Raw genomic sequence first — 23,384 nt, 5'->3', positions numbered from 1 at the left:
TCCTTTGGTGCCAGTGCCATTTGAGGTGCGCCTCTTGGGGAGCCCGGCTCCTCTTCTGCACCCCGGGCACCCCCGCGATTCTCTCCGGAGTTGAGGCACCATCAGGCTTTTTGGCTGCCACTCCCTCTGGGGCCTAGCCAAGACACGTAAAGGTGTGGCTGGGAATCGTGGCCCTGGGAAGCAGAGCTCTCTTTGTTCCCTGGGGCAAGGTGGAAGGAGGAGCTGTCTGGGGAAGTGGGGCAGGAGCCTCTGAGCAAGGGGTCCTTATGGGCAGCCTCAGGAGGGCTCTCGAGATTCCCTTCTCTTGGCTGGGCAGGAGGAGAGGTCTCCTCTACAGGGTGGGCGCTCGCGCTTCTGCAAGCAATGTTTATTTGCTCTGAAAGTGGCGTTGCGCAGGGTCAGTGAGGGGGGTGTCTACAGAGGTGGGATTCAAACATTTTTACTACCGGTTTGGTGGGCGTGGCTTGGTGGGCGTGGCAGGGGAAGGATACTGCAAAATCTCCATTTCCACCCCACTCCAGGGGAAGGTTACTGCAAAATCCCCATTCCCTCCCGATCAGCTGGGACTCGGGAGGCAATGAATAGATGGGGGCGGGGCCAGTCAGAGGTGGTATTTACCGGTTCCCCAAACTACTCAAAATTTCCGCTACCGGTTCTCCAGAACTGGCCAGAACCTGCTGAAACCCACCTCTGGTATGTTCTCTTCCTCCTCTCCTCAAGGCGGTCTTTTTGCTGGGGTGACTAGTAAGCCGAGCGTGGCTTGGGGGATTTCTCCTTCCTTTCCTAGTTGTGGGGTCAGTCTGTTGTGCACCCTTATCCTTGCGCAAGCCACTGAGTTGTTCGTCCTGGGGCCGGTTCTGCTGATGCTAAGATGGATGGGAATCTGCCATGGGGGCGCAGTGGTTAGAATGTGGTACTGCAGGCTACTTCTGCTGACTGCCGGTTGCCAGCAATTCGGCAGTTGGATCCTGACCAGCTCAAGGTTGACTCAGCCTTCCATCCTTCTGAGGTCGGTTAAACGAGGACCCAGATTGTTGGGGGCAAGAGGCTGACTCTGTAAAACCGCTTAGAGAGGGCTGTAAAAGCACTATGAAGCAGTATATAACTCTTTAAGTACTATTCCTCCCTCCCTCCCTCCTTCCTTCCTTCCTTCCTTCCTTCCTTCCTTCCTTCCTTCCATCCCTCCCTCCCTCCCTCCCTCCCTCCCTCCCTCCCTCCCTCCCTCCCAGCAGTTAGAATGCAGTATTGCAGGCTAACTCTGCCCACTGCCAGTAGTTCGATCCTGACCGACTGGTTTAAGATTGACTCAGCCTTCCATCCTTCCGAGGTGGGTAAAACAAGGACTCAGATTGTTGGGGGCAAGAGGTTGACTCTGTAAAACAGCTTAGAGAGGGCTGTAAAAGCACTATGAAGTAGTATATAATTCTTAAGTACTATTCCTCCCTCCCTCCCTCCTTCCTTCCTTCCTTCCTTCCTTCTCTCCCTCACACCCTCCCTCCCTTCCTTCCTTCCTTCCCTCCCTCCCAGCAGTTAGAATGCAGTATTGCAGGCTAACTCTGCCCACTGCCAGTAGTTCGATCCTGACCGACTGGCTTAAGGTTGACTCAGCCTTCCATCCTTCCGAGGTGGGTAAAACGAGGACTCAAGATTGTTGGGGGTAAGAGGCTGACTCTGTAAAACTGCTTAGAAAGGGCTGTAAAAGCACTATGAAGCAGTATATAACTCTTAAGTACTATTCCTTCCTTCCTTCCTTCCTTCCTTCCTTCCTTCCTTCCTTCCTTCCTTCCTTCCCTCGCTCCCTCCCTCCCTCCCTCCCTCCCAGCGGTTAGAATGCAGTATTGCCGGCTGACTCTGCCCACTGCCAGTAGTTCGATCCTGACTGACTGGCTTAAGGTTGAATCAGCCTTCCATCCTTCCGAGGTAAAACGAGGACTCAAGATTGTTGGGGGCAAGAGGCTGACTCTGTAAAACCGCTTAGAGAGGGCTGTAAAAGCACCATGAAGCAGTATGTAAGCCTCAATGCTATCTCTATTGCTTTCCTGGGGTTGGCTGTGTACCTAATGGTCAGGGCTTCGGAAAGTTGGCCCGACTTCTTCTTGTTCTGGCCAGAGAAAATGCATCCAGTGCAGCCTGGTGACTAACCTGGGCAGGATTGGAAGCTGCGTTCCTTGGCACCCGTTTTCTTAGGCAAGCGTCTTCTCTTTCTTCTCATCCATTTAGGAGGCAAGCCTTAAAAGTGAAAAGGGCGTCTGTTTTTCTTCCAGAAAACCCACCCTATTTCTGAAACACACTTGACCTCTTGCTGTCCCTTCCCAAAACGTCCGTGTGGTCTCAGCATGCCTCCCCAAGCCCACCTGCCCAGGGATTGCTGGAAGCGGAAAGCGTTTCTGCTTTCCATCCAGGTGCCACTCCAGATGCCTGCAGAAGATCACGATCAATGTTAAGAGACAAATGCAGCCAGGTCTCTCCTGGCCAGGGTGGATAAAAATCAATGATTTTTTTTAAAAAAAAATCAAAAAAATCAGATTTTTTTTATTTAAATCGGATTTTTTTGATTTAAATCGGATTTTTTTTATTTTTATCAAATTTATTTTAATAAAAAACTTTTGGAGTAAAAATCTATCGTAAGATAGTTTTCTATTTAAGATACATAAATAGTTTATTCAGCATGAAATGGAGCTTAGTTATGTAGCAGGAGGCTGTATATTCTGCAACACTGGGACTATCAGTGAATCAACAGTGGGTCAAAGGAGTAGCAGAGATGACAGTTGCTCTTTAAAAATTATGATTTAAATCGAGTTGATTTAAATCAAGCCTTTTTACTAGAGATTTAAATCAACTCGATTTAAATCAAATCCACCCTGCTCCTGGCCCATGGAAATCCTACTGCTCATTGTTGTTGTTGTTGTTGTTAGTTGCGAAGTCGTGTCCGACCCATCGCGACCCCATGGACAACATTCCTCCAGGCCTTCCTGTCCTCTACCATCCTCTGGAGTCCATTTAAGCTCACACCGACTCCAATGACTCCATCCAGCCACCTCGTTCTCTGTCGTCCCCTTCTTCTTTTGCCCTCCATCGTTCCCAGCATTCGGCTCTTCTCCAGGGAGTCCTTCCTTCACATTCGGTGGCCAAAGGATTTGAGTTTCCTCTTCAGGATCTGGCCTTCTAAAGAGCAGCTAAGGTTGATCTCCTCTAGGACTGACCGGTTGGATGGCCTTGCAGTCCAAGGGACTCACAGGAGTCTTCTCCAGCACCAGAGTTCAAAGGCCTCCATTCTTTGGCCTTCTCAGCCTTCCTTATGGTCCAACTTTCACAGCCATACATTGCAACTGGGAAAACCATCGCCTTGACTGTATGCACTTTTGTTGGCAGGGTGATGTCTCTGCTTTTTAGCATGCTGTCTAGTACTCCCTGCATTTTAGGCCAAAAGCACAGGGAGGCCTCAACTTACGATCACAATGGAGCCCAAAACATCTGTCGCTAAATGAAACATTTGTTAAGTGACTTTTTCCCCCCTTTCTTGCCACAGCTATTAAGTTGTTAAATTAGTCAAACCATTGTTAAGTGAATCCTGGCTTTCCCATTGACTTTGTTTGTCAGAAGGTCGTAAAAGGGGATCCGGTGACACACACACACACACACACACCCCCGGGGACACTGCAACCGTCGTAAATATGAGTCGGTTGCCAAGCGTCTGAATTTTAATCCTGTGACCATATGGATGCTTACAGCGGTCGTAAGTGTGAAAAAACCGGTCCTAAGTTACTTTCTCCAGTGGCCGTTGTAATTTTGAACGGTCACTAAATGAATCGTCGTAAGGCGAGGACTACCTGTAGCATCCTGCGGGCCTCGGTTCTGCTTTGCCCCTGAAGTGGGCTAGGCTTTTCCAAGTGACCTTTGACGAACCACATGGGCCTGCGTGGATTCCAGCCGGCAGCGTGGTTGGCGGCTCCCTCACCAGATGTGCTCATCTCCCCAGCTGCAGAGCTACTTTGCCGCCTGCGAGGACGAGACTCCCGCCATCAGAAACCACGACACGGTCCTGCAGCGTCTCTGTGAACACCTGGACCACGCCCTGCTTTACGGGTAAGGGGCCTCGGCGTGGCCCTCGCTCCCCACCCCCGGAGGAAGCCATGCACGGCAAGGGCTCAGGTGGATGGGTGGGTGGGTGGGTGGGTTGCTTTTATTCTGAAGAAAACCGCTCCGCGACTTTTCCTTCTCCTCGGCGCAGGCTGCAAGACCTTCCTTCGGGCTACTGGGTCTTGGTAGTCCACTTTACCCGCCGAGAGGCCATTGAACAGATTGAACTGCTGGAGCACGTGACGACCAACTTGGGGCGCAGTAAGTCTCGGCCCGTGTTCTGACCTAGGCTCCCCCAGACCACGAAGCAGACTCCTTGTCCCGACCCTTTTTTGTTAAGTGACTGTGAATTCTTCTCCTTCACATCCAGCAAAAGTCTTTCAAGGGAGAATTGACAGTCACAGACCTTATCTGGCTTGGAGAGCTGCCAGGCCGATATCTTCAAAACTTGGCAAGGAGTCACGAACCAATTAAGCGAATTAATTGTCTCCTGCAAACTCCATTCCCCTTTCGCTCCTCTTTTATTCCCTCTGGGAGGGGCCATTCATCGTCCACCTGTGGCCTTACTCCTGAGACAACCCTTCTTTAGCTGTTCCCTTCGTCTGGCAACTCTGTGAATGCACACACTGGGAACAGGCTCCAGCTGTTCCTCTGCCTCACTAATGTCCAACTCCGAAGGCAGCTGATAACTGGCATACAGCCCTGGCCCCCTCTCTGCCTCCGACACAGAGCCCTCATCAGAGCCTTCCCCAGACTCCAGGACTGGCCCATGTTCCTCCCCAACCTCCTCACTCTCCAAATTGGCTGCCAGTTCTGCTGGCTGGCCACAACAGTCCACGTCTCTGGCCAACCCTGGGCGGCCCATGTCACCGAATGCTCGGAGGGCACCAGAACCCATGGGGCATTTGCTCTCCCCTGAGGATCTGTGGCTTGTTTGTTAGCGAGGTTTTCCCAGCTCCCAATCCTTCCAGTTAGAAGGCTGGGAACTAGATTGCTCTCCGCTTTGGGCTGATAACCGGACAAGCCTCCAGAGGAGTCGGCCTGACTCCCGAGGGGGTACCGAGGCACCTCTTGCTACCCGCCACCTGGGGCTTTGGGCATCAGAAGTGCAGCTTCCACCTGGACTGCCGTTGAGAAGGGGCCCGGCTAGAGCAGCTCAGGGCGGCCTTCCTTCGGGTGGGTTCCTGACAGCCAGCAGGTCCTGCAAAGCAGTCTCTCCCTCTTGCAGGCCGGGCGTGGCTGTACCTGGCCTTGAACGAGAACTCTCTGGAGAGCTACCTCCGCCTCTTCCAGGAGAACCTGCCCCTGTTGCATAAGCATTATGTCAAGTGAGTCTGCTCTGGGCAGCTGGGCTGGCACCGCGGGAGGGGGAGGGAAAGGATCTCTCTCTTTCACACACACACACACACACACACACACACACACAGCCTTTGCTGCTTTTCCTTCAAAACCGCTGTTCCCACGGGGGTGTCCCTAGCCACGCTGAATGCTTCGTAAGACACACAAGTACAAGGAGGGGAAGTCCTGCTTTTCACAGCTGCCCTTCTTTTTCGGTTGCCTCTTCCCAAATTAACGCTGTTGGGGCTTCCTCACACTCTTCAAGGAGTTTGAAGCAGGGGTGGGCTTCAAAAATTTTAGCAAGGGGTTCTCTGGGTTGCCGGGTGGGCGTGGCCTGGTCGGCTACCTGCACCATGGCTGGGAGGATGGGATTTTTGCCCTCCCTAGGCTCCGGAGGTTTTTCTAGAGCCTCCGGGAGGGTGAAAACGGCCTCCCCAGGCTCCAGAGGCCCTCTGGTAGGCCTGTTTTTCGCCCTCCCTGAGCCTCCACGCGCGCCCTGCATCCAAAACGGGCCGTGTGGGGACTCCGGGGAGGGGTGGGGTGGGTGGTGCCATCCAGGAGTGAGATTTGGGGGTTCTCTAAACTGCACAGAATCTTAGCTAGAGGTTCTCCCGAACCCCTGTGAACCCCCAGCAGCCCCACCCCTGTTTTAAAGGCAACAGTTAGTTCTGACTTGATGCATCAGTCGGGACTCGAGGATTTAGCGTTGCAGAAGAACTTCTGCCTCCAGGGTGTGAGTGGGGGTCCCTTTGGACCGAGCACCCCTCGGATGGGGGGGGCCTCTTCCCAGCCAGTGGGGCAACAGATTGGGAGGAGCGATTCTGGGTTGTTGACTTTGCCAGGAGGGTCCTGGGTGAATCCTGAGTTCCGTCTTTTTCCATCCCACAGAAACGCCTTGGTCTGCAGCCACGACCACCTGACCCTCTTCCTCACCCTGGTGGCCGGCCTGGAGTTTATCCGATTTGACCTGGACCTGGTGAGCCGACTTCCGGCCTCCTAGAGCAAACACCTTTCAGTTTCCTCCTCCCATTGGGCTGGGGCACATCCCACCTCTGCCTTCCGGTGCTGGGTCTTCCAATGGATTTCCCTGTTACGTCCGAAGGCGGCTGCTTTTTTTTTCTTTTTAATTCTTCCCAGCCAATGGGCAAACTTCCTGAAGCAAAGAGTGGAGGGGAAAGGGAGTTTCTTGAGTGGGCGAGCAGCAATTCCACCTCAAGCTCTCCTGCTTTTCCAGGATGCCCCTTACCTGGACTTGGCCCCATATATGCCAGATTACTACAAGCCCCAGTACCTGCTGGACTTCGAGGACCGCCTGCCCAGCTCCGTCCACGGGTCGGACAGCCTCTCCCTCAACTCCTTCAACTCAGTGACGTCCACCAACCTGGAGTGGGATGACAGCGCCATCGCCCCCTCCAGTGAGGGTAAGGGGCTGGGTGGGTGGGCAGGAGCCCCGGGAGCCCGTGGAACGGAGGGGCTGGATGGGGCTGGGTTCTTCTTTGGCCGGAGGAACAGGCCCTGTCAAGCTGCAAACTCCACCTCCAGTATCTCCAGTTCAAAGCCCCACAGGCAATTGGGGGGCAGGCCCGCGGGTGCTGAGCAACCCTCGGTCCCCTGTGTGGCGGGCCAGTATTTTGAGGTGCTCCTGAGCTTGCCTCCCTTGATCCATACAATCAGCGTGATTTTTGACCGTCCGCAAGGGACACTCGGCCTGAATCGTCCCTGCCCTTCCCAGCCGCAGTTTGGGAAAGCCCTTCGCTGACACCGCTCTGCGCTCAAAGGGAAAGCAAGCACAGCCACAAAGAGAAAGGCCTCACCTGCACCTTCCCAATAATAAGGTAAAGGTTCCCCTCACACATGCGTGCTAGTCGTTCCCGACTCTAGGGGGCGGTGCTCATCTACGTTTCAAAGCCGGAGAGCCAGCGCTGTCCGAAGACATCTTCGTGGTCATGTGGCCGGCATGACTCAACGCCAAAGGCGCACGGAAGGCTGCTCCCTTCCCACCAAAAGTCCTTATTTTTCTACTTGCATTTTTCACCTGGTTTCGAACTGCTAGGTTGGCAGAAGCTGGGACAAGTCACGGGAGCTCATCCCGTTACGCGGCGCCAGGGATTCGAACCGCTGAACTGCCGACCCTTTGATCGACAAGCTCAGCGTCTTAGCCACAGAGCCATTGTGTCCTCTGTAAAAAATAAAAAAAGAAAGCACGTAAAAAATGCAAGTAGAAAAATAGGGAAGGGAACAACGTTCCGTGCGCCTTTGACATTGAGTCATGCCGGCCACATGACCACGGAGACGCCTTCGGACAGTGCTGGCTCTTCGGCTTTGAAACAGAGATGAGCACCGCCCCCTAGAGTCGGGAACGACTAGCACATATGTACAAGGGGAACCTTTACCTTCCCAATAATTACCTTTTTTTTTTTCCTTTAAACTTCCAAGATATCGTGGTCCCTGAGCAGGATCTGTAACTGAGCCCAGTCCTGCAGCCTGAGCTGAGAGAGGGTCCCCGCCCTGCCCTTGTCCTGCTCCGTTCCCCACCCCCCCCACCCCACTTCGCCCATCAATCATGATCGCCCGAGAGGGTATTCCATATCTCTGTCCCACCTCTCTCCCCCCCCTCCCCCTCCCTTCCACCGGATTCCTTTCATTTCTAACCCTCCTTTTTATCCCTCGTTTTATAGATTATGATTTTGGAGAAGTCTTTCCTGCAGTGCCGTCCATCCCTACCACAGCCTGGGAAGGTGGGACCAGCTCGCCTGGTTTTCCAGTTCCCTCCCCTTCCCCTTCCCCTCCGCCGCCCCCTCTTGCCCCAGAGCTTCCCGCATGCTGGGCTGCAGGTTTCTTTAACAGCGGGCTGGTGCCTGAGGGGCCCAGCAGCCAGATCACCAGGTTCTTTGGTGGCGGGTCTTGCCAGCTTTAATAATCATAATAATAACTATATTATCATTGTACATTGGCACCTCAGCCCAGGGCATCTGCTGCCCACCTCCTACAGTTCTGTGGCTTCCATCTCCCAGCATGAACCATCAGTCTCTTTCTGGTTTGCACATTAACAAGCTTCCGAAGAGCGCTTCTGTGTCGGTGCCAGCGGGTCTCCTCCTAACCTCTTTCTCTCGCCTGTCAGTGCATGGGGGCGACGGAGGGAAGGAGTTCTGGGGAAATGGACGTTAAGCCACCTGATTTCGCGGCCACAGATGCTTCTGCCAGCAGCCTCTCTTTTCCCCCTGCAGGGTCCTGCTAGCGATGGTGGCAGCTGCAGCGGCCCCTTTCTCTGTCCTTGCCTCCCTCAGCTCTTGCCCTGCCGTGCCCCTTAAGACGGAGGGCGGGCGGGCGGGCTCCGGGGCTCCTAACTCGGCTGCTGCTCCTTTCGCTCTTGAGTAACTTCCTGCTCCCTCGGCCTGCGAACTAGGAGACGCAGCAACCGAATGAAAGGGGTGGAAACGGGTGAAATGTAAAATTTGTTACTACCGGTTCTGTGGGCGTGGCTTGGTGGTGGTGGGGGGTAATGTGACTGGGTGGGCATGGCCAACTTTTTATTATTATTATTATTTTAACTTTTCAAAGCATTTTTTCTGCAAATGCAAAAAAAATGCTTTGAAAAGCCTCTGCCGATCAGCCGGGATCTCAGAGGCTTTTCACAGCATTTTTTTCTGCAACCTCTTCTGCGGAAGAAGTGGTTAAAAAAATGCTTTGAAATGTCTCTCTGAAGATCAGGCAACTCAGCTGGGATCATCAGAGAGACTTTTAAAGCATTTTTTTCTGCAATCTCTTCCGGGGAAGAGGTGGTTAAAAAAATGCTTTGAAAAGCCTCTGACAATCCCAGCTGAGCCGCGCGATCATCAGAGGCTTTTTTTTTTTTTTACTTTTAAAAGCATTTTTTCGGCGGAAGAAGTTGTAGAAAAAATGCTTTTAAAAGTAAAAAAAGAAGCCTCTGATGATCGTGCGGCTCAGCTGGGCATGGGGGGGGGCGCAGGGATTTTTGCTACCGGTTCTCCGAACCATCCGCTGCCATCGCTACCGGGAGCATTTCACCCCTGGGTGGAAAGTTAAACTGGTTGTCCCAAAGGTGTTTTTTTTTCTTTTTTCTTTTTTGCCTTTGTTTTGTTTTTATTTGGGTATCCGGCCTATGCGGGATACTGGGTCCCAGTTGGTGTCCCGCCGGGGTGCAAATCCCTGCGGCAAATGGTTACCCACCCAGGCCGAAGCTATGCCTCGACCTGCGCCATTTCGGACAGGGCCCCTTTCGGAGCCCTGCCCTGGACAAATCCTGGGCCACCACTGACGGTGTCTTGAGAGGTCCAATCCTGGAAGGTGGCGCCACATCTGTCATCAAACCCCCCTCCCCCAAAGCAGCTTTGGGCAGCGGGGATGATGGTTGCGGCGTCGACATCCCCACCAAGCCAGGATCCGACCTGCCGATTTCTCGGCAGCCGTCTCGCTACCACCCCACGAGGCAGAACCTTTCGGTACGGCCTCCGGCGGGCGGTAACACCAGTTAGGGGGCCCTCCGAGGGCAAGTCGTTAGTCCCCCAGATTAGATGGGCTGGAAAGCGTCTCTATCCGCAGTGACCTGTTCCTCATCGGTGCTTTTTTCGAGCGGCCACTGGACTTCGTTGGTTTTTCTTCGAAGACGTTTCGCTACTCGCCCAAGAAACTTCTTCAGCTCTTCTTTGGGACAACCAGAACCTGGGATGATCTCCATAGACACTTCAACCGGTGGTGTCGTCAACCAAGCAATTCTTGGTTGAAGGCAGGCTTTCAGGTGGAGAGAGAGAGAATTTTGTAACGGAGTCACTGAAGAATTAGAGCCTGCCTCTTGACTCCCGTCCCACCCCACCGGTCCGCTTCCCCACTTGTAATGCACCGTCCCATTTCTGGTCTGCCTTCGGTGGCTCCTGAGGTGGGCAACCTGCTGCTGTTCTGCAGGGCTACATCAGAGGACTCTCGGGGGTTCAGCAAAGATCAGGACACCACCACCTCCCGGTGGGTCTGGGCGGTGGGACGTCGTCCTCTTCTTCTTGCGTTGCCTGTGGAGCAAAGGTGCCACTGTGTGTGAAATCAGGGTAAAATTCCCAGCCCAATAGCTGTTAAGGTGCAGTTCTGTGCAGGCTGCAAGGATTGTAGGACTCGGGATTCTGTGGACCGAAGGAACTGTTCTTCCTTCTCCCTCTGCCAGCTGTGAGAATCCTTGAATTTCTTGAGCAAAGCGTGCAAAAGAGTGGTGCATGCGACACATCTTCTGAATGGGGACCCAGCTGACCCTTCCTTCCCTTCCCTTCCCTTCCCTTCCCTTCCCTTCCCTTCCCTTCCCTTCCCTTCTTGTTCCCTTCCCCTTCCTTCCCTTCCCTCCTTCCCCTTCCTTCCCTTCCCTCCTTCCCCTTCCTTCCTTCCTTCCTCCCTTCCTTCCTTCCCTCCCTCCCTCCCTTTCCTTCCTTCCTTCCTTCCCTCCCCTTTCCTTCCTTCCTTCCCTCCCTCCCTCCCTTTCCTTCCTCCCTTTCCTTCCTTCCTTCCTTCCCTCCCTTTCCTTCCTTTCCTTCCTTCCCTCCCTCCTTCCCCTTTCCTTCCTTCCTTCCTTCCCTCCCTCCCTCCCTCCCTTTCCTTCCTTCCTTCCCTCCCTCCCTTCCCTTCCCTCCCTCCCTCCCCTCCCCTCCCCCTTCCTTCCTTCCTTCCTTCCTTCCTTCCTTCCTTCCTTCCCTCCCTTTCCTCCCTCCCTTCTCTTCCTCCCTTCCCTTCCCTTCCCTTCCCTTCTTGTTCCCTTCCCCTTCCTTCTTTCCTTCCTTCCCTTCCTTCCTTCCCTCCTTCCTCCCTCCCTCCCTTTCCTTCCTTCCTTCCTTCCTTCCTTCCTTCCCTTTCCTTCCTTCCTTCCCTCCCTCCCTTTCCTTCCTTTCCTTCCCTCCCTCCCTCCCCTTTCCTTCCTTCCTTCCTTCCTTCCTTCCTTCCTTCCTTCCTTCCTTCCTTCCTTCCTTCCCTCCCTTCCTCCCTTCCCTTCTTGTTCCCTTCCCCTTCCTTCCCTTCCCTCCTTCCCCTTCCTCCCTTTCCTCCCTCCCTCTCCTTCCTTCCTTCCCTCCCTCCCTCCCTCCTTCCCTCCCTCCCTTTCCTTCCCTCCCTCCCTCCCTCCCTCCCCCTTCCTTCCTTCCTTCCTTCCTTCCTTCATTCCAGAAGGAGACCTGACCGATACGCTCAGCTGTCCACGTTCCGTGGTCTCCGAGTTGAACAGCTGCCGGGCTTCAGCCAAGAGCCCCACCCAGCGCTACAATCCTTTCGACGGGAAGGCGGAAGGGCCGTCGTCCGCTGAGAGCACCCCAGTGCACGCTGCCTCGCTGAAGGCCGACCTCATGCCCGAAGGCACCGATCAGTCTGAGGGCTGCACGGAGCTGGAGGTCATCAGGTTGGTACAGGGAAGGAGACATCCCCTGATTGCTTGGCCCCACCTGGCTCTTGCCCCTGCCTGTGGCTCTTGTGGACCACTCCTTTCCTGCTGTGGGAGGTGTGCCAGGAATTGTTTCCCTGGGACTGGGCATCCGGGAGCCCACCTTTGCTTGCGGGCACTGAAGCGGAGGGCCAAAGCAGCCTGTGCCTTTGGAGTTGCAAGAAGTCTGGGCTCAATGGCCTCGTGGGCCCCGTCCAGCTTGAGACGTCCACCTGTCCTTGAGCCCCGAACAAGCCTGCTGGCTGCCCGGCTTACGGCTGTTCCCCGGTGTGCCACAGCTAGAGAACTCACTTGCCCCTCCCCCCCCACTCTTGACAGGCTGGCTAAAAAGAAGAAAACGGTGAAGAAGAAGAAAGTGAAATCGGAGGAGGCCACTGTCCCCTCCCTCCCTGCTCCTGCTGGGGACCAGGCTGTGGGCAAGGAGGCCGGGCGGCTATGGGCCACCCCAGAGTCCGACCTTACGGTCAGCACTGAGGCGCCAGCCCTCTGCCAACTGGGGCTCCGGATCCCTGAAATGAAGGACACGGCCATGGAGCGGGTGGGGCAGGCCCTCAGCAAGGTGATCGACTCGCTGGACGCGACCGACGGATGGAGCCGCCCCCTGGAGCCCCCGGACCAGTCCTTTCGGACCGACTTGCCAGGGGACCCCCCTTCGGAAGGGCCATCCCTTGGCGGCTTTGGTCAGGGTCTGCCGGCCCACATGGACTTCTACCGCTTTACCGTCGAGAGTCCAAACACTCCTGCAACAGGTGGTGGCCACCATGACTCTGCAGGGAATGGTCAACCGCCACATGTTCCTGGTGGCCCTGAAGCTCCTGGACAAGAGGAGGAAGAAGGAGGAGGAGAGGGGGAGGCTGCTGGGCCAGCCGTAGCCAGCTCGCCGGGAGAAGCAGTGGAGATAGCCAGCGCGGCGGCCCTTAGCAGGCTGAAGGAGGATCGGGCGAGCCCTTCCCCGAGCAGCGCCGAGGACTCCGGGGTGGAGGAGGGGCAGGGCAGTCCGTCGGAGGCTGCCCATCCCTCAGAGTTCAGGTAAGGCTGGTCCCTCCCTTTGGCCAAGGTCCTCCATCAGAGAGACAACAATACTCTTCCAAGGTGAGGGGGAGGGGAGGGAATCACAGCCTGTGTCAGGGTTCCAAGTAATACATCCATTGCAAGCAAAAACTCTTGAGGCAGGGGAATGCCTCAAAGAATAGCTTTATTGGAAATATATTGGCCTTGGTAGTACAGTGGTTTAAGGCACCCTGTTATTAAGCTGGTTATTAAGAACAGCTGCCTGCAATTACTGCAGGGTTCGAATCTCGCCAAGGCTCAAGGTTGACTCAGCCTTCCATCCTTTCTAAGGTAGGTAAATTGAGGACCCAGTTGTGGGGGCAATAAGCTGACTTTGTATAAATATACAAAAGGATGAAGGCTATTGCTTAACGCATTGTAAGCCGCCCTGAGTCTCCGGAGAAGGGCGGCATATAAATCAAATTTAAAAAAAATAAAAAATTGGCACATATCTGGTGAAAACCAACTCTGAAGTGCCCCTTGGTTTTCACCTAATTAAAGGTAAAAGGTTTTCCCTCAACCCCAGGCAATCAGTCACACGGCCCAATCACGGCGGCATCCGCTGGTCTGGTGACATCACTCCTCCTCCTCCTCCTCTCAGCCAGGTGTGAGAATGTCCTTGGTTCCCAGAAGAAAGTCTTGAGAAAGTATTTTCTTTTGACGGCACAAGCCCAGCTATCTCTAATCCCCCCCTCGCTCCAGTGTGGCAACATTGAAGCTCCAAGATGGCTTCGGGCAGGTCAGCTTCAGGGTTGACAGCCTGCTTCCGGCATCCAAAGGTTGGGACTCGGCACTATTGCGGCGGCATCTCGCCCAGCGTGTGCCGAGAAACTGTTAGGAAGGCTTTTCAGGGCAATTCTACCAGGTAACATCACTGGCGGTAGCATCATCGGTTTAATACCGATGATGTAACCTATGAGCCTCGGTGGCGCAGTGGTTAGAATGCAGTACTGCAGGCTACTTCTGCTGACTGCCGGCTGACTGCAGTTTGGCAGTTCGAAACTCACCAGGCTCCAGGTTGATTCAGCCTTCTGTCCTTCCGAGGTTGGTAAAATGAGGACCAAGATTGTTGGGGGAGTAGTATGTTGACGTTGTAAACTGCATAGAGAGGGCTGTAAAGCAGTGTGAACCGGTATATATGTCTAAGTGCTAGTGCTATTGCTACTTGGGGTAATGAAACGTCTGCCAGAAAACCACCAAGCTTAAAAGGTAAAGGTTCCCCTTGCACATATCTGCTAGTCGTTCCCGACTCCAGGGGGCAGTGCTCATTTCGTTTCAAAGCCGAAGAGCCAGCGCTGTCCGAAGACGTCTCCGTGGTCATGTGGCCGGCGTGACTCAACGCCAAAGGCACACGGAACGCTGTTACCTTCCCACCAAAGGGGGTCCCTATTTTTCTACTTGCATTTTTTTTTTTAATATTTAATATATTTAATATTTATTAAATTTTTATATCACCATTCTCCCGAAGGACTCAGGGCGGTGAACAGCCAGGATTAAAATACATACAGTGTGAAAATTAAAATAATTTAAAAAATAATTAAATCCATTTGGCTTCCCAATTTTAAAACCCCTTACCCATAAAATTAATCAATTAAAATCTTAAGCCAGCCCAGCTCACTGAAGCAAGAAAGTCTTCAGAGCCTGGCAGAAAGTACGGAGGTCCGGGATCAGTCGTATCCCTGGGGGTAGCTCGTTCCAGAGGGCGGGTGCCCCCACAGAGAAGACTCCCCCACCCAGGGGTCGCCCGTCGACATTGCTTGACCGACGGCACCCTGAGGAGACCCTCTCTGTGGGAGCGTATTGGCCGGTGGGAGGTTATCGGTGGCAGAAGGTGGTCTCGTAGATATCCAGGCCCTAAGCCATGGAGTGCTTTAAAGGTGAGAACCAAAACCTTGAAGTGCACCCGGAAGACCGCCGGAAGCTGGGACAAGTCACGGGAGCTCACCCCGTTACGCGGCACTAGGGATTCGAACCGCTGAACTGCTGACCTTTCGATCGACAAGCTCAGCGTCTTAGCCACTGAGCCACCGAGCTTAGAGAGCACCAAAGACCCCCTGATTTCAACCTTGAACTACCAATATTCTCCTATATTACTCCTTGTGTTTCGTGAACGTCATAAAGGGACATCCAAAATTGACCCTGTATTGCTTTCTCCTTCCCGGTGATTCCTTCAGTTCCGTGTCTTCTTCCTTGGAGAAAGCCACCTCACGATGGGGAGGGGGTGGGGTGAAGGAGGGCAGGGGGCCGGCCAGCTCTCCCTCCTGACCCTCGGCTCGGGCTTCTCTTCCCCCGCAGGGTAGACAACAACCACTTGCTTCTCTTGATGATCCACGTCTTTCGCGAGAACGAGGAGCAGCTCTTCCGGGTAGGTCCGATGGCCGAGAAGGGAGCCCTCTTGCAAGCGTGTTTCCCCATCTCCCCTGCCCCTCTCTCCTTCAGAAGGGTGCCAGACCTCTTCTGATCTAAGGAGAAGCTCTTCTCGCATCCCTCTGTCAGTAACGGAGGCCTCTCTCTCCCGAACAGATGATCCGGATGAGCACAGGGCACATGGAAGGGAATCTCCAGCTCCTTTACCTGCTGCTGACTGACTGTTATATGTACCTCATCCGAAAAGGTAAATCCCTGTGGAAGTGCTGTTGGTGGCCGCCTGCCTCTGAGCACCGCCCTGGGCCCGTTGGCTGTGCAGCTGACTCCGCACACTCTTTCTCCCATCCCCAGGAGCTGCCGAGAAGCCTTACATGGTGGAGGAGGCTGTGTCCTATAATGAGCTGGACTACATCTCTGTGAGTTGCGGAGGGCTGCTGAGTGGGTGGGCAGGTGGGGCTGTGCGGGCACACGGGGCCGTCCCTCCAGAAGGCTTCTTCCCAGGGGCGGTATTTGCTTACCTTTGCTACCGGTTCGCAAATGTGAGATTACATCCGGGCGGGTGGGTGGAGCCTCCCACAGCTGCCACTACCGGTTTTCCCGAACCGGATAGAACCAGCTGAATACTACCACCGCTTCTTCCCCAAGTAAGATCAGCGGCCTTAAATTCCCGGGCCTGGAGGGAGGGGCGGCCCCCTCACCCCTATCTTGCAGGGGCTGAGCCTTCCCCTCCCAGAGGCCAAGGGGTTAGGGTCCCTTCCCAATGGCCTTTTGTTTTTTTTCCGGCAGGTGGGTCTGGATCAGCAAACGGTGACTTTGGTCTGCACCAACCGTCGGAAGCAGTTCCTGCTGGACACGGCGGATGCTACCCTGACTGAGTAAGGGCTGGGTGGGCCTTGCTTCCCTCGGTAACAGTTTCTGGGATGGCGAGGGATGCCGCCCGGAGAATGCCAACTAGTATGCTGTGGTGGCATAGTGGTTAGAGTGCAGTATTGCAGGCAGACACTACCCTGACTGAGTAAGGGCTGGGTGGGCCTCGCCTCCCCCGGTAACAGCTTCTGGGATGGCGAGGGATGCCACCCAGAGAATGCCGACTAGTATGCCGTGGTGGCATAGTGGTTAGAGTGCAGTATTGCAGGCTACTTTTGCTGCCTGCCGGCTGCCTGCAATTTGGCAATTCGAATCTCACCAGGCTCAAGGTTGACTCAGCCTTCTGTCCTTCCGAGGTGGGTAAAATGAGAAGCGGTATATAAGTCTTAAGTACTATAGATAGGTAGGTAGAGATAGAGATAGCGATAGAGATAGAGATAGAGATAGAGATAGAGATAGAGATAGAGATAGAGATAGAGATAGAGATAGATGAGCAGGCGACTTCTGCTGCCTGCCGGCTGCCTGCAATTTGGCAGTTCAAATCTCACCAGGCTCAAGGTTGACTCAGCCTTCCGTCCTTCCGAGGTGGGTAAAATGAGGACCCAAATAGTTGGAGGAAATAGGCTGACTCTGTAAACCACTTAGAGAGGGCTGTAAAGCACTGTGAAGCGGTATATAAGTCTTAAGTGCTATAGATAGATAGGTAGGTAGAGGTAGAAGTAGAGGTAGAGGTAGAGGTAGATGAGCAGGCTACTTCTGCTGCCTGCCAGCTGCCTGCAATTTGGCAGTTCGAATCTCACCAGGCTCAAGGTTGACTCAGCCATCCAGTCCTTCCGAGGTGGGATAAAATGAGGACCCAAATTGTTGGGGGCAACAGGCTGATTCTGCAAAACCGTTTAAAGAGGGCTGCGAAGCACTGTGAAGCGGTATAGAAGTCTAAATGCTATTGCTATTTATTTAGAAAAAATTATATTGCCGACTACTTGCACATGGTAACTCAAGGCGGCTTACAAGGATATAAAAACACCACATAAAAGAAATAAAAAGAATAAAAAGGACAATAATAAAATAACAACACACCCCAACAACTTTGTAGGGGGGAATAATTTTCATAATTGGGTGTCTCTCCCCTTCAGTTAATGCGGTCACTTCCTCTCTTTTTTAGTAAACCCTGTGCTCAATCCAGCCTCCCCCTCCTTTGGTGGTGGGGGGAGCCCTAATTCCCCTCTCCCTGCAGGTTCTTCCTGGCCTGCCTGAAGTCCGCCATGATCAAAGGCTGCCGCGAGCCGCCGTACCCCAGTATCCTGACCGACGCCACCATGGAGAAACTCGCGCTGGCCAAATTTGTGGCTCAGGAATCCAAGCGGGAGGTGCGTCTTTCTCCTGCCCTTCCTCCCTTCGAAGCTCACAAGAAATCTACGTGCCGTAGCCACCCCAGGCAGCCTTCCCTCTGAGGGATGCACCAGCCGTGTCCCCATTCGGGATGGGGAGGTGGGGGCAAAGGCCAAGCCGGGAGGGGTTTGGGACGGGGGCTCCTTTTGGGGGCTCAGGGCCTGGCTAAGCAGTTGACTGGCTTTGGCAGATCTCGGAAGTGGTGGTCCACTTCTATGGCCTCGTTCACTGGGAAGACCCCACGGACGACAACCCCGGCCCACCTTCGTCTCACTACGTGTCCACCGAAAACTGCATCGTCAAGGAAGGTGTGCTGAATTACAAGGCAGGAACCAATTACCTGGGCAAGGAAGTCTGGAAGCCTTGCTTTGTGGTCCTCAGGTGAGGAGGATATAGTCGGGGCCCGAAGGAAGGTTGGCTAAACTCCGGTTCCTTTAAAAAAAAAAATGTTATTAATTATTATTGAAGACATTCTTAAAGTAAAAACCGTAAGAGAAAACATAACAAAAAGAAATGGTAACTAGCGAAGAAGAAATAGGAAAGGTATGCCTACCTCAAGAGTTTTGTTTTCTGTGGAATGATAATGAGCCTCATTCCAGCTGTCTCTGGTCCCTTCCCAGCTTGTAGAATTTGATCATTTGATTTCAAAGATTGCAGAAGTTCGTCCTTGAAAGGTTTATAGAAAGAGATTAGTAAACCAGTCTCCGATCCAGGCGCTTTCTTGATTTTGACCTTTTTAACAGCTTTACCAACGTATTCAGAGAGATCTGTTCATTAAGCGTTTCTGTTTTTCTGCGATCTTTGGTAAATTTTGCTTCCTTACAAGTAGGCATTCATCAGCCTTTTGGCCAGGATGATTGTTGTATAATTTAGAGTAACATTGCTGAAATGTTTTTTTTTTTGCATCTTGATCAGATGTTACGGTATTTCCGTCAAGTGGTTTTGACATCTTTAAAGTCAGCTAATTTTACCTTCATTTCTTTTGCTCTCAGCAAAGACAACTGCTCTTTTAAGAATTGAATATGCAGTGAAATGATCTTTTTGGAGAGTTTCTTTACCGCTTTATAAAACCCTAGTTAGGACCACACCTGGAATACTGCAACCAATTTTGGTCACCGTACTATGAAACAGATGTTGAGACCTTGGAAAAAGTTCAGAGAAGAGCAACGAAGGTGATCAAAGGCCTGGAGACTAAAACGTAGGAAGAATGGCTGCAGGATTTGGATTTGGCTAGTCTAGAGAAAAGAATTAGGGGGGACATTATTATAGCAGTATTCCAGTATTTGAGGGGCTGCCACAAAGAAGACGGGGTCAAATTATTCTCCAAAGCACCAGAGGGCAGGACAAGAAACAGTGAATAGAAACTAATCAAAGAAAGAAGCAACTTGGAATTAAGGAGAAACGTTCTAACAGGGAGGACAATTAACCAGTGGAACAGCTGGCCTCCAGAAATTGTGGGCGCTCCGTCATTGGGGGTTTTTAAGAAGAAACTAGACAGCCACTTCTCTGAAATAGTATAGGTTCTCCTGCTTGAGCAGAGGGCTGGACTAGAAGACCTCCAAGGTCCCTTCTAGATTCGATTCTGTTCCCGTTCCGTTCCATTCCATTCCATTCCACGCTATTCTGTATTTTCTATTCTGTTCTGTTCTGTTCTGTTCTGTTCCATATTTTCTTTTCTATTCTATTCTATTCCATTCTATTCCGTATTTCCTATTCTGTCCTATCCTATCCTAATCTATTCTATTCCGTATTTTCTATTCTATCTGTTCGGTTCCATTCCATTCCATATTTTCATTCTATTCCATTCCATTCCGTATTTTCTATTCTGTTCTGTTCTAGTCCATATTTTCTATTCTATTCTATTCTATTCTATTATTCTACTCTACTCTACTCTACTCTACTCTACTCTACTCTACTCTACTCTACTCCACTCCACTCCACTCCACTCCACTCCACTCCACTCCACTCCACTCCATTCCGTATTTTCTATCCTATCCTATCCTATCCCGTCCCGTCCTGTCCTGTCCTGTCCTATTCCGTATTTTCTATTCTATTCTATTCTATTCTATTCTATTCTATTCTATTCTATTCTATTCTATTCTATTCTATTCTATTCTATTCTATTCCATTCCATTCCATTCCATTCCATTCCATTCCATTCCATTCCATTCCATTCCACTCCACTCCACTCCACTCCACTCCATTCCGTATTTTCTATCCTATCCTATCCTATCCCGTCCCATCCTGTCCTGTCCTATTCCGTATTTTCTATTCTATTCTATTCTATTCTATTCTATTCTATTCTATTCTATTCTATTCTATTCTATTCTATTCTATTCTATTCCATTCCATTCCATTCCATTCCATTCCATTCCACTCCACTCCACTCCACTCCACTCCACTCCACTCCACTCCACTCCACTCCATTCCATTCTATTCCGTATTTTCTGTTCTATTCTATTCTATTCTATTCTATTCTATTCTATTCTATTCTATTCTATTCTATTCTATTCTATTCTATTCTCACCTATGTCTTGTGTTTTTTTGTTTGCTGTTCTGCTATATGAAAAGCCTCCTTTGTAAAAGTTATAGTTGCATTCCAAACCATCCTTATATCTGTACCTTTGTTGTGTAATATTTCTGGAGTGATACCCTTTTCTGTCGGTTGCTCTAACAAACGACTTCCTTTGCCTTGGTTTGCAGCTTTTCTGACGGTCACCATCTTTTCAGTGTATAACCCTAGAGTTAACTTTGGGCTGGACTCTGGTTCTTGGTGACAGCATAAGGGGGGGGGGGCTGTCCTGCCTTCTGAGAGGACAGAGAGAGCATTTAATTTGCATACTCGTATGCTAATTCAAACTTCCTCTGCTTTGAACTGTTGAGGGGCCCTTTCCCAGCAGCTGTTTCTGTCTTCCCTCCATAGCAACGGCATCTTGTACCAGTACCCGGACCGGACAGACATCACTCCGCTGCTGTCTGTGAATATGGGGTGAGTCCCAAATGGGGCAGGCTCCCAGGGCCTCTCCCCAACCCACCGCCCGACTCTGACTCCTCTGTCTCATTTACCGCAAACTCTGTCCCTTGCAGGGGGGAGCAGTGCGGCGGGTGCCGAAGATCAAGTGCAACGGATCGGCCCCATTCCTTCCAGGTCATTTTGACCGAGCGCCCTTCCCTAGAGCTGAGCGCAGAAAACGAAGAGGAGATGGCCGAGTATTGGATGCAATACTTATGCCAGGCGGTCTCCCAAGGGGTAAGGTCCTCCTTGGGATTGGGGCCATGCGGGAAGGTGGGGGTCCCCGCAGCTCCTGTGCTGCCTGGTGACCGGAAGGGAGGGCAGGAGCAGGGCCCTTTCGCCCTCAGGAGCTCCAAAGGTTGTTTGGCCCTCCTTCCCACCCAGGTCATCCCCCAGGGCGTGGCCCCTGCACCCTGCGTTCCCTGCTGCCTGGTGGTGACGGAGCAGAAACTGTTCACCTGCCACGAGGACTGCCAGACCAGCTTCTTCCGCTCACTGGCCACCGCTGAGCTGGCGGAGGTGGCTTCCGTCTCTACGGAGCCCGGTCGGGAATATTGTCTCCTGGTGAGTCTTCAGGAGGAGGAAGAGGCAGCATATTCCTTGTGGTCTTGGGGCTCCCTTAGGACAGCTTGTTAAGTGAGGCTCTCAGCCAGGAGTGAAATCCAGCAGGTTCTGATAGGTTCTGGCGAACCCGTAGCGGAAATTTTGAGCAGTTCGGAGAACTGGCAAATATCACCTCTGGCTGGCCCCAGAGTGCAGTGGGAATGGGGATTTTGCAATATCCTTCCCCTGGAGTGGGGAGGGAATGGGGATTTTGCAGTATCCTTCCCCTGCCACACCCACCAAGCCACGCCCACAGAACCGGTAGTAAAAAAAATTGAATTTCACCACTGCTGTCGTCCCTCCTGCGTCAGGAAGCCCAGGATCTCACGTAGCAATTCCTCTCCTACCCCTTTAGGAGTTTGCCCAGGAGCAGAAGCAGTACGTGCCCCCGTGGGCCCTCTATTTCAGCTGCCCTGCAGAACTCGAGCGGTTCCTGCTGGCGCTGGACGCTGTGTGGAAGAGCACCTACCAGGTTGGCTGGTCATGCGGCGGGGCGGCCTGGCTCTGCAGACGGGGGAGGCGGCCCAGGCGGCCCCGTCTCCCCCCTCACAACTCCTTTTGCCCCGCTGTGTCGGCAGGTCGACCTTCTGCACAAGCCCCTCGAGGACAGCTCCGTCAGGAAGAAATGCGAGGATGCGCTGAGCCTGATCCACAGCACGTGGCAGCGCAGCGACAGCCTGTGTCGTGGCCGGGCTTCCCGGGACCCCTGGTGTTAGCCTCTCAGGAGGCGAAGAACAGCCTGATCCCACCAGGAGGAAGCACGGCGGGCGCACGAGGGGAGGGGGGGACCTGAGGCGGGAGGGGTGTGGGCCTCGCTTGCTTTGGACACTCCATGAGCCCAGCCCCAAACCCGGGGGTCTGTTTGCTACCGCTGCTATTGACTCTGTCTCGCGTACCGGTTGGGGCTGATGGGTATACGACGTGTTTGTGCCAAGGGTTCGCGTTGCATCCCGGTACGGATCCTGGGTACAAGAGGGAGTGGGGAAGCAGGAGCTCCGGGCCGCTCCAGGGTGGAGACGGGTCCAGGAGATGGAGGAATAGCCGTGAAGAAGAATGGTGAAGCTTAGGGTGCCAGTGGGGAGGGGTTTCTGCAGAAGGTGGAGTCATTCGGCTGGCGGCTTTTAGATGCTAGAGCCCAGCCTGCGCCCCCCACCCCCCTTCCCGGCCCCCGCATGTGTTAACTTTTGTTCAAGACCGGCAACCGGTCTTGCGCGACTTCCTGGTCCCCGTTTGCCCTTCTCAGCTTCTGTGCTACCTGTCATGGCCCCCTCCGTGCCCACCCCCCCCACCTCCACTGAGCTAGGAAAGAGCCGCCGGGGTTGCCCCTGCCCCTCCTCTCGCCCTGCTCCCTGGCAGCAGAGCCCCTGGTGGGGGGGGGATCAGGCAGCAGGCCTGGAAGGGGGGGGCGGGGAGAGTGGCTCCCACCGCTTGGAGTTGAGGGTCCTTCTGCTGGGGGGGGGGGGCAACAGCTCACAGGGCTTTCTACGCACAGACAGACTGCCCAACCTTTGAGGTCTGGGTTCTAGTTCGCAGTTTAATCTTTCAAACCATCGGGCTAGGAGTAGTTGTAGTGGCCTGGGAGGTTTTTTTTGTTTTTGTTTCTGTTTTTTTAAAAAAAGCTTTTCTTATTTTTAGACTCTTGATTTTAACGAACGAGAGACCTGCTAATGTGCTGTATGTGTTCCCGCAGGGGCCTTTTCCCAGAAGAGGCCTCTGAGGGACAGTGTGCCTGGAGACGCGTGGCCACAGCCCTTCTAATAAAGGCAACTTGGCGATACCCAGCACTGCGTGCCTGCCTGCTCAGCCGCCTCCTCTTCCTCCGGTGCCCGAGACCACCCGCTGGATCGGTCTGCTCGGCCTGGGCCTCGCTTGCCACCGAGCGCTAGAGATAGGTAGCAGCTTCTCCAGGAGGGTCGCGGGAAGCGACTTCCAAAGACCGACGTTTTTCGGCCTCTTGCTCTCAGAACTCCTCAGATCCGTTTCCTACAGCCATGCCCTGCAGAAGTGCCCGCCCGAGACCCTGACCTGGCCCAGAGCCCATGTCCAAGATCTTCAAGGTTGACTCAGCCTTCCATCCTTCCGAGGTCGGTAAAATAAGGTTCCCAGATTGCTGGGGGCAATAGGCTGATTCTCTAAAACCGCTTGGAGGGAGTTGTGAAGCAGTATATAAGTCTAAATACTATTGCTATTCCTTCTTTCCATCCATCCATCATAGTGGTTAGAATGCAGTATTACAGGCTAACTCTG

At 53.1% G+C, this 23,384-nt stretch overlaps 1 protein-coding gene across 3 annotated transcripts in view; it reads left to right on the top strand.

Annotated features, from left to right (window-relative positions):
• PLEKHM2 (pleckstrin homology and RUN domain containing M2) overlaps nt 1-21,930 on the top strand; it is a 27,250-nt gene extending 5,320 nt beyond the window's left edge. The window contains exons 2-20 of one of the 3 annotated variants that reach the window (XM_070956259.1): nt 3,980-4,086; nt 4,232-4,341; nt 5,309-5,408; nt 6,307-6,394; nt 6,653-6,839; nt 8,097-8,156; nt 11,578-11,803; nt 12,164-12,874; nt 15,191-15,260; nt 15,419-15,509; nt 15,614-15,678; nt 16,049-16,137; nt 17,367-17,499; nt 17,712-17,902; nt 20,445-20,510; nt 20,609-20,771; nt 20,919-21,098; nt 21,493-21,609; nt 21,716-21,930. In XM_070956259.1, coding sequence (XP_070812360.1) covers nt 3,980-4,086; nt 4,232-4,341; nt 5,309-5,408; nt 6,307-6,394; nt 6,653-6,839; nt 8,097-8,156; nt 11,578-11,803; nt 12,164-12,874; nt 15,191-15,260; nt 15,419-15,509; nt 15,614-15,678; nt 16,049-16,137; nt 17,367-17,499; nt 17,712-17,902; nt 20,445-20,510; nt 20,609-20,771; nt 20,919-21,098; nt 21,493-21,609; nt 21,716-21,853 — 2,892 coding nt within the window. In that variant the 3' untranslated portion in view covers nt 21,854-21,930. Of the gene's footprint in view, nt 1-3,979; nt 4,087-4,231; nt 4,342-5,308; nt 5,409-6,306; nt 6,395-6,652; nt 6,840-8,096; nt 8,157-11,574; nt 11,804-12,163; nt 12,875-15,190; nt 15,261-15,418; nt 15,510-15,613; nt 15,679-16,048; nt 16,138-17,366; nt 17,500-17,711; nt 17,903-20,444; nt 20,511-20,608; nt 20,772-20,918; nt 21,099-21,492; nt 21,610-21,715 lie in introns of all 3 variants that reach the window. The other 2 variants (XM_070956258.1, XM_070956261.1) reach the window with 2 other exon arrangements.
• The last annotated feature ends 1,454 nt before the right edge of the window (nt 21,931-23,384 follow it).

The sequence above is a fragment of the Pituophis catenifer genome, unplaced genomic scaffold (assembly GCF_029215685.1).
Source record: "Pituophis catenifer annectens isolate HBS135680 unplaced genomic scaffold, rPitCat1.0.hap2 SCAF_18, whole genome shotgun sequence".
Classification (NCBI taxonomy): domain Eukaryota; kingdom Metazoa; phylum Chordata; class Lepidosauria; order Squamata; family Colubridae; genus Pituophis; species Pituophis catenifer.
This window is presented reverse-complemented; position numbering and strand designations above follow the sequence as displayed.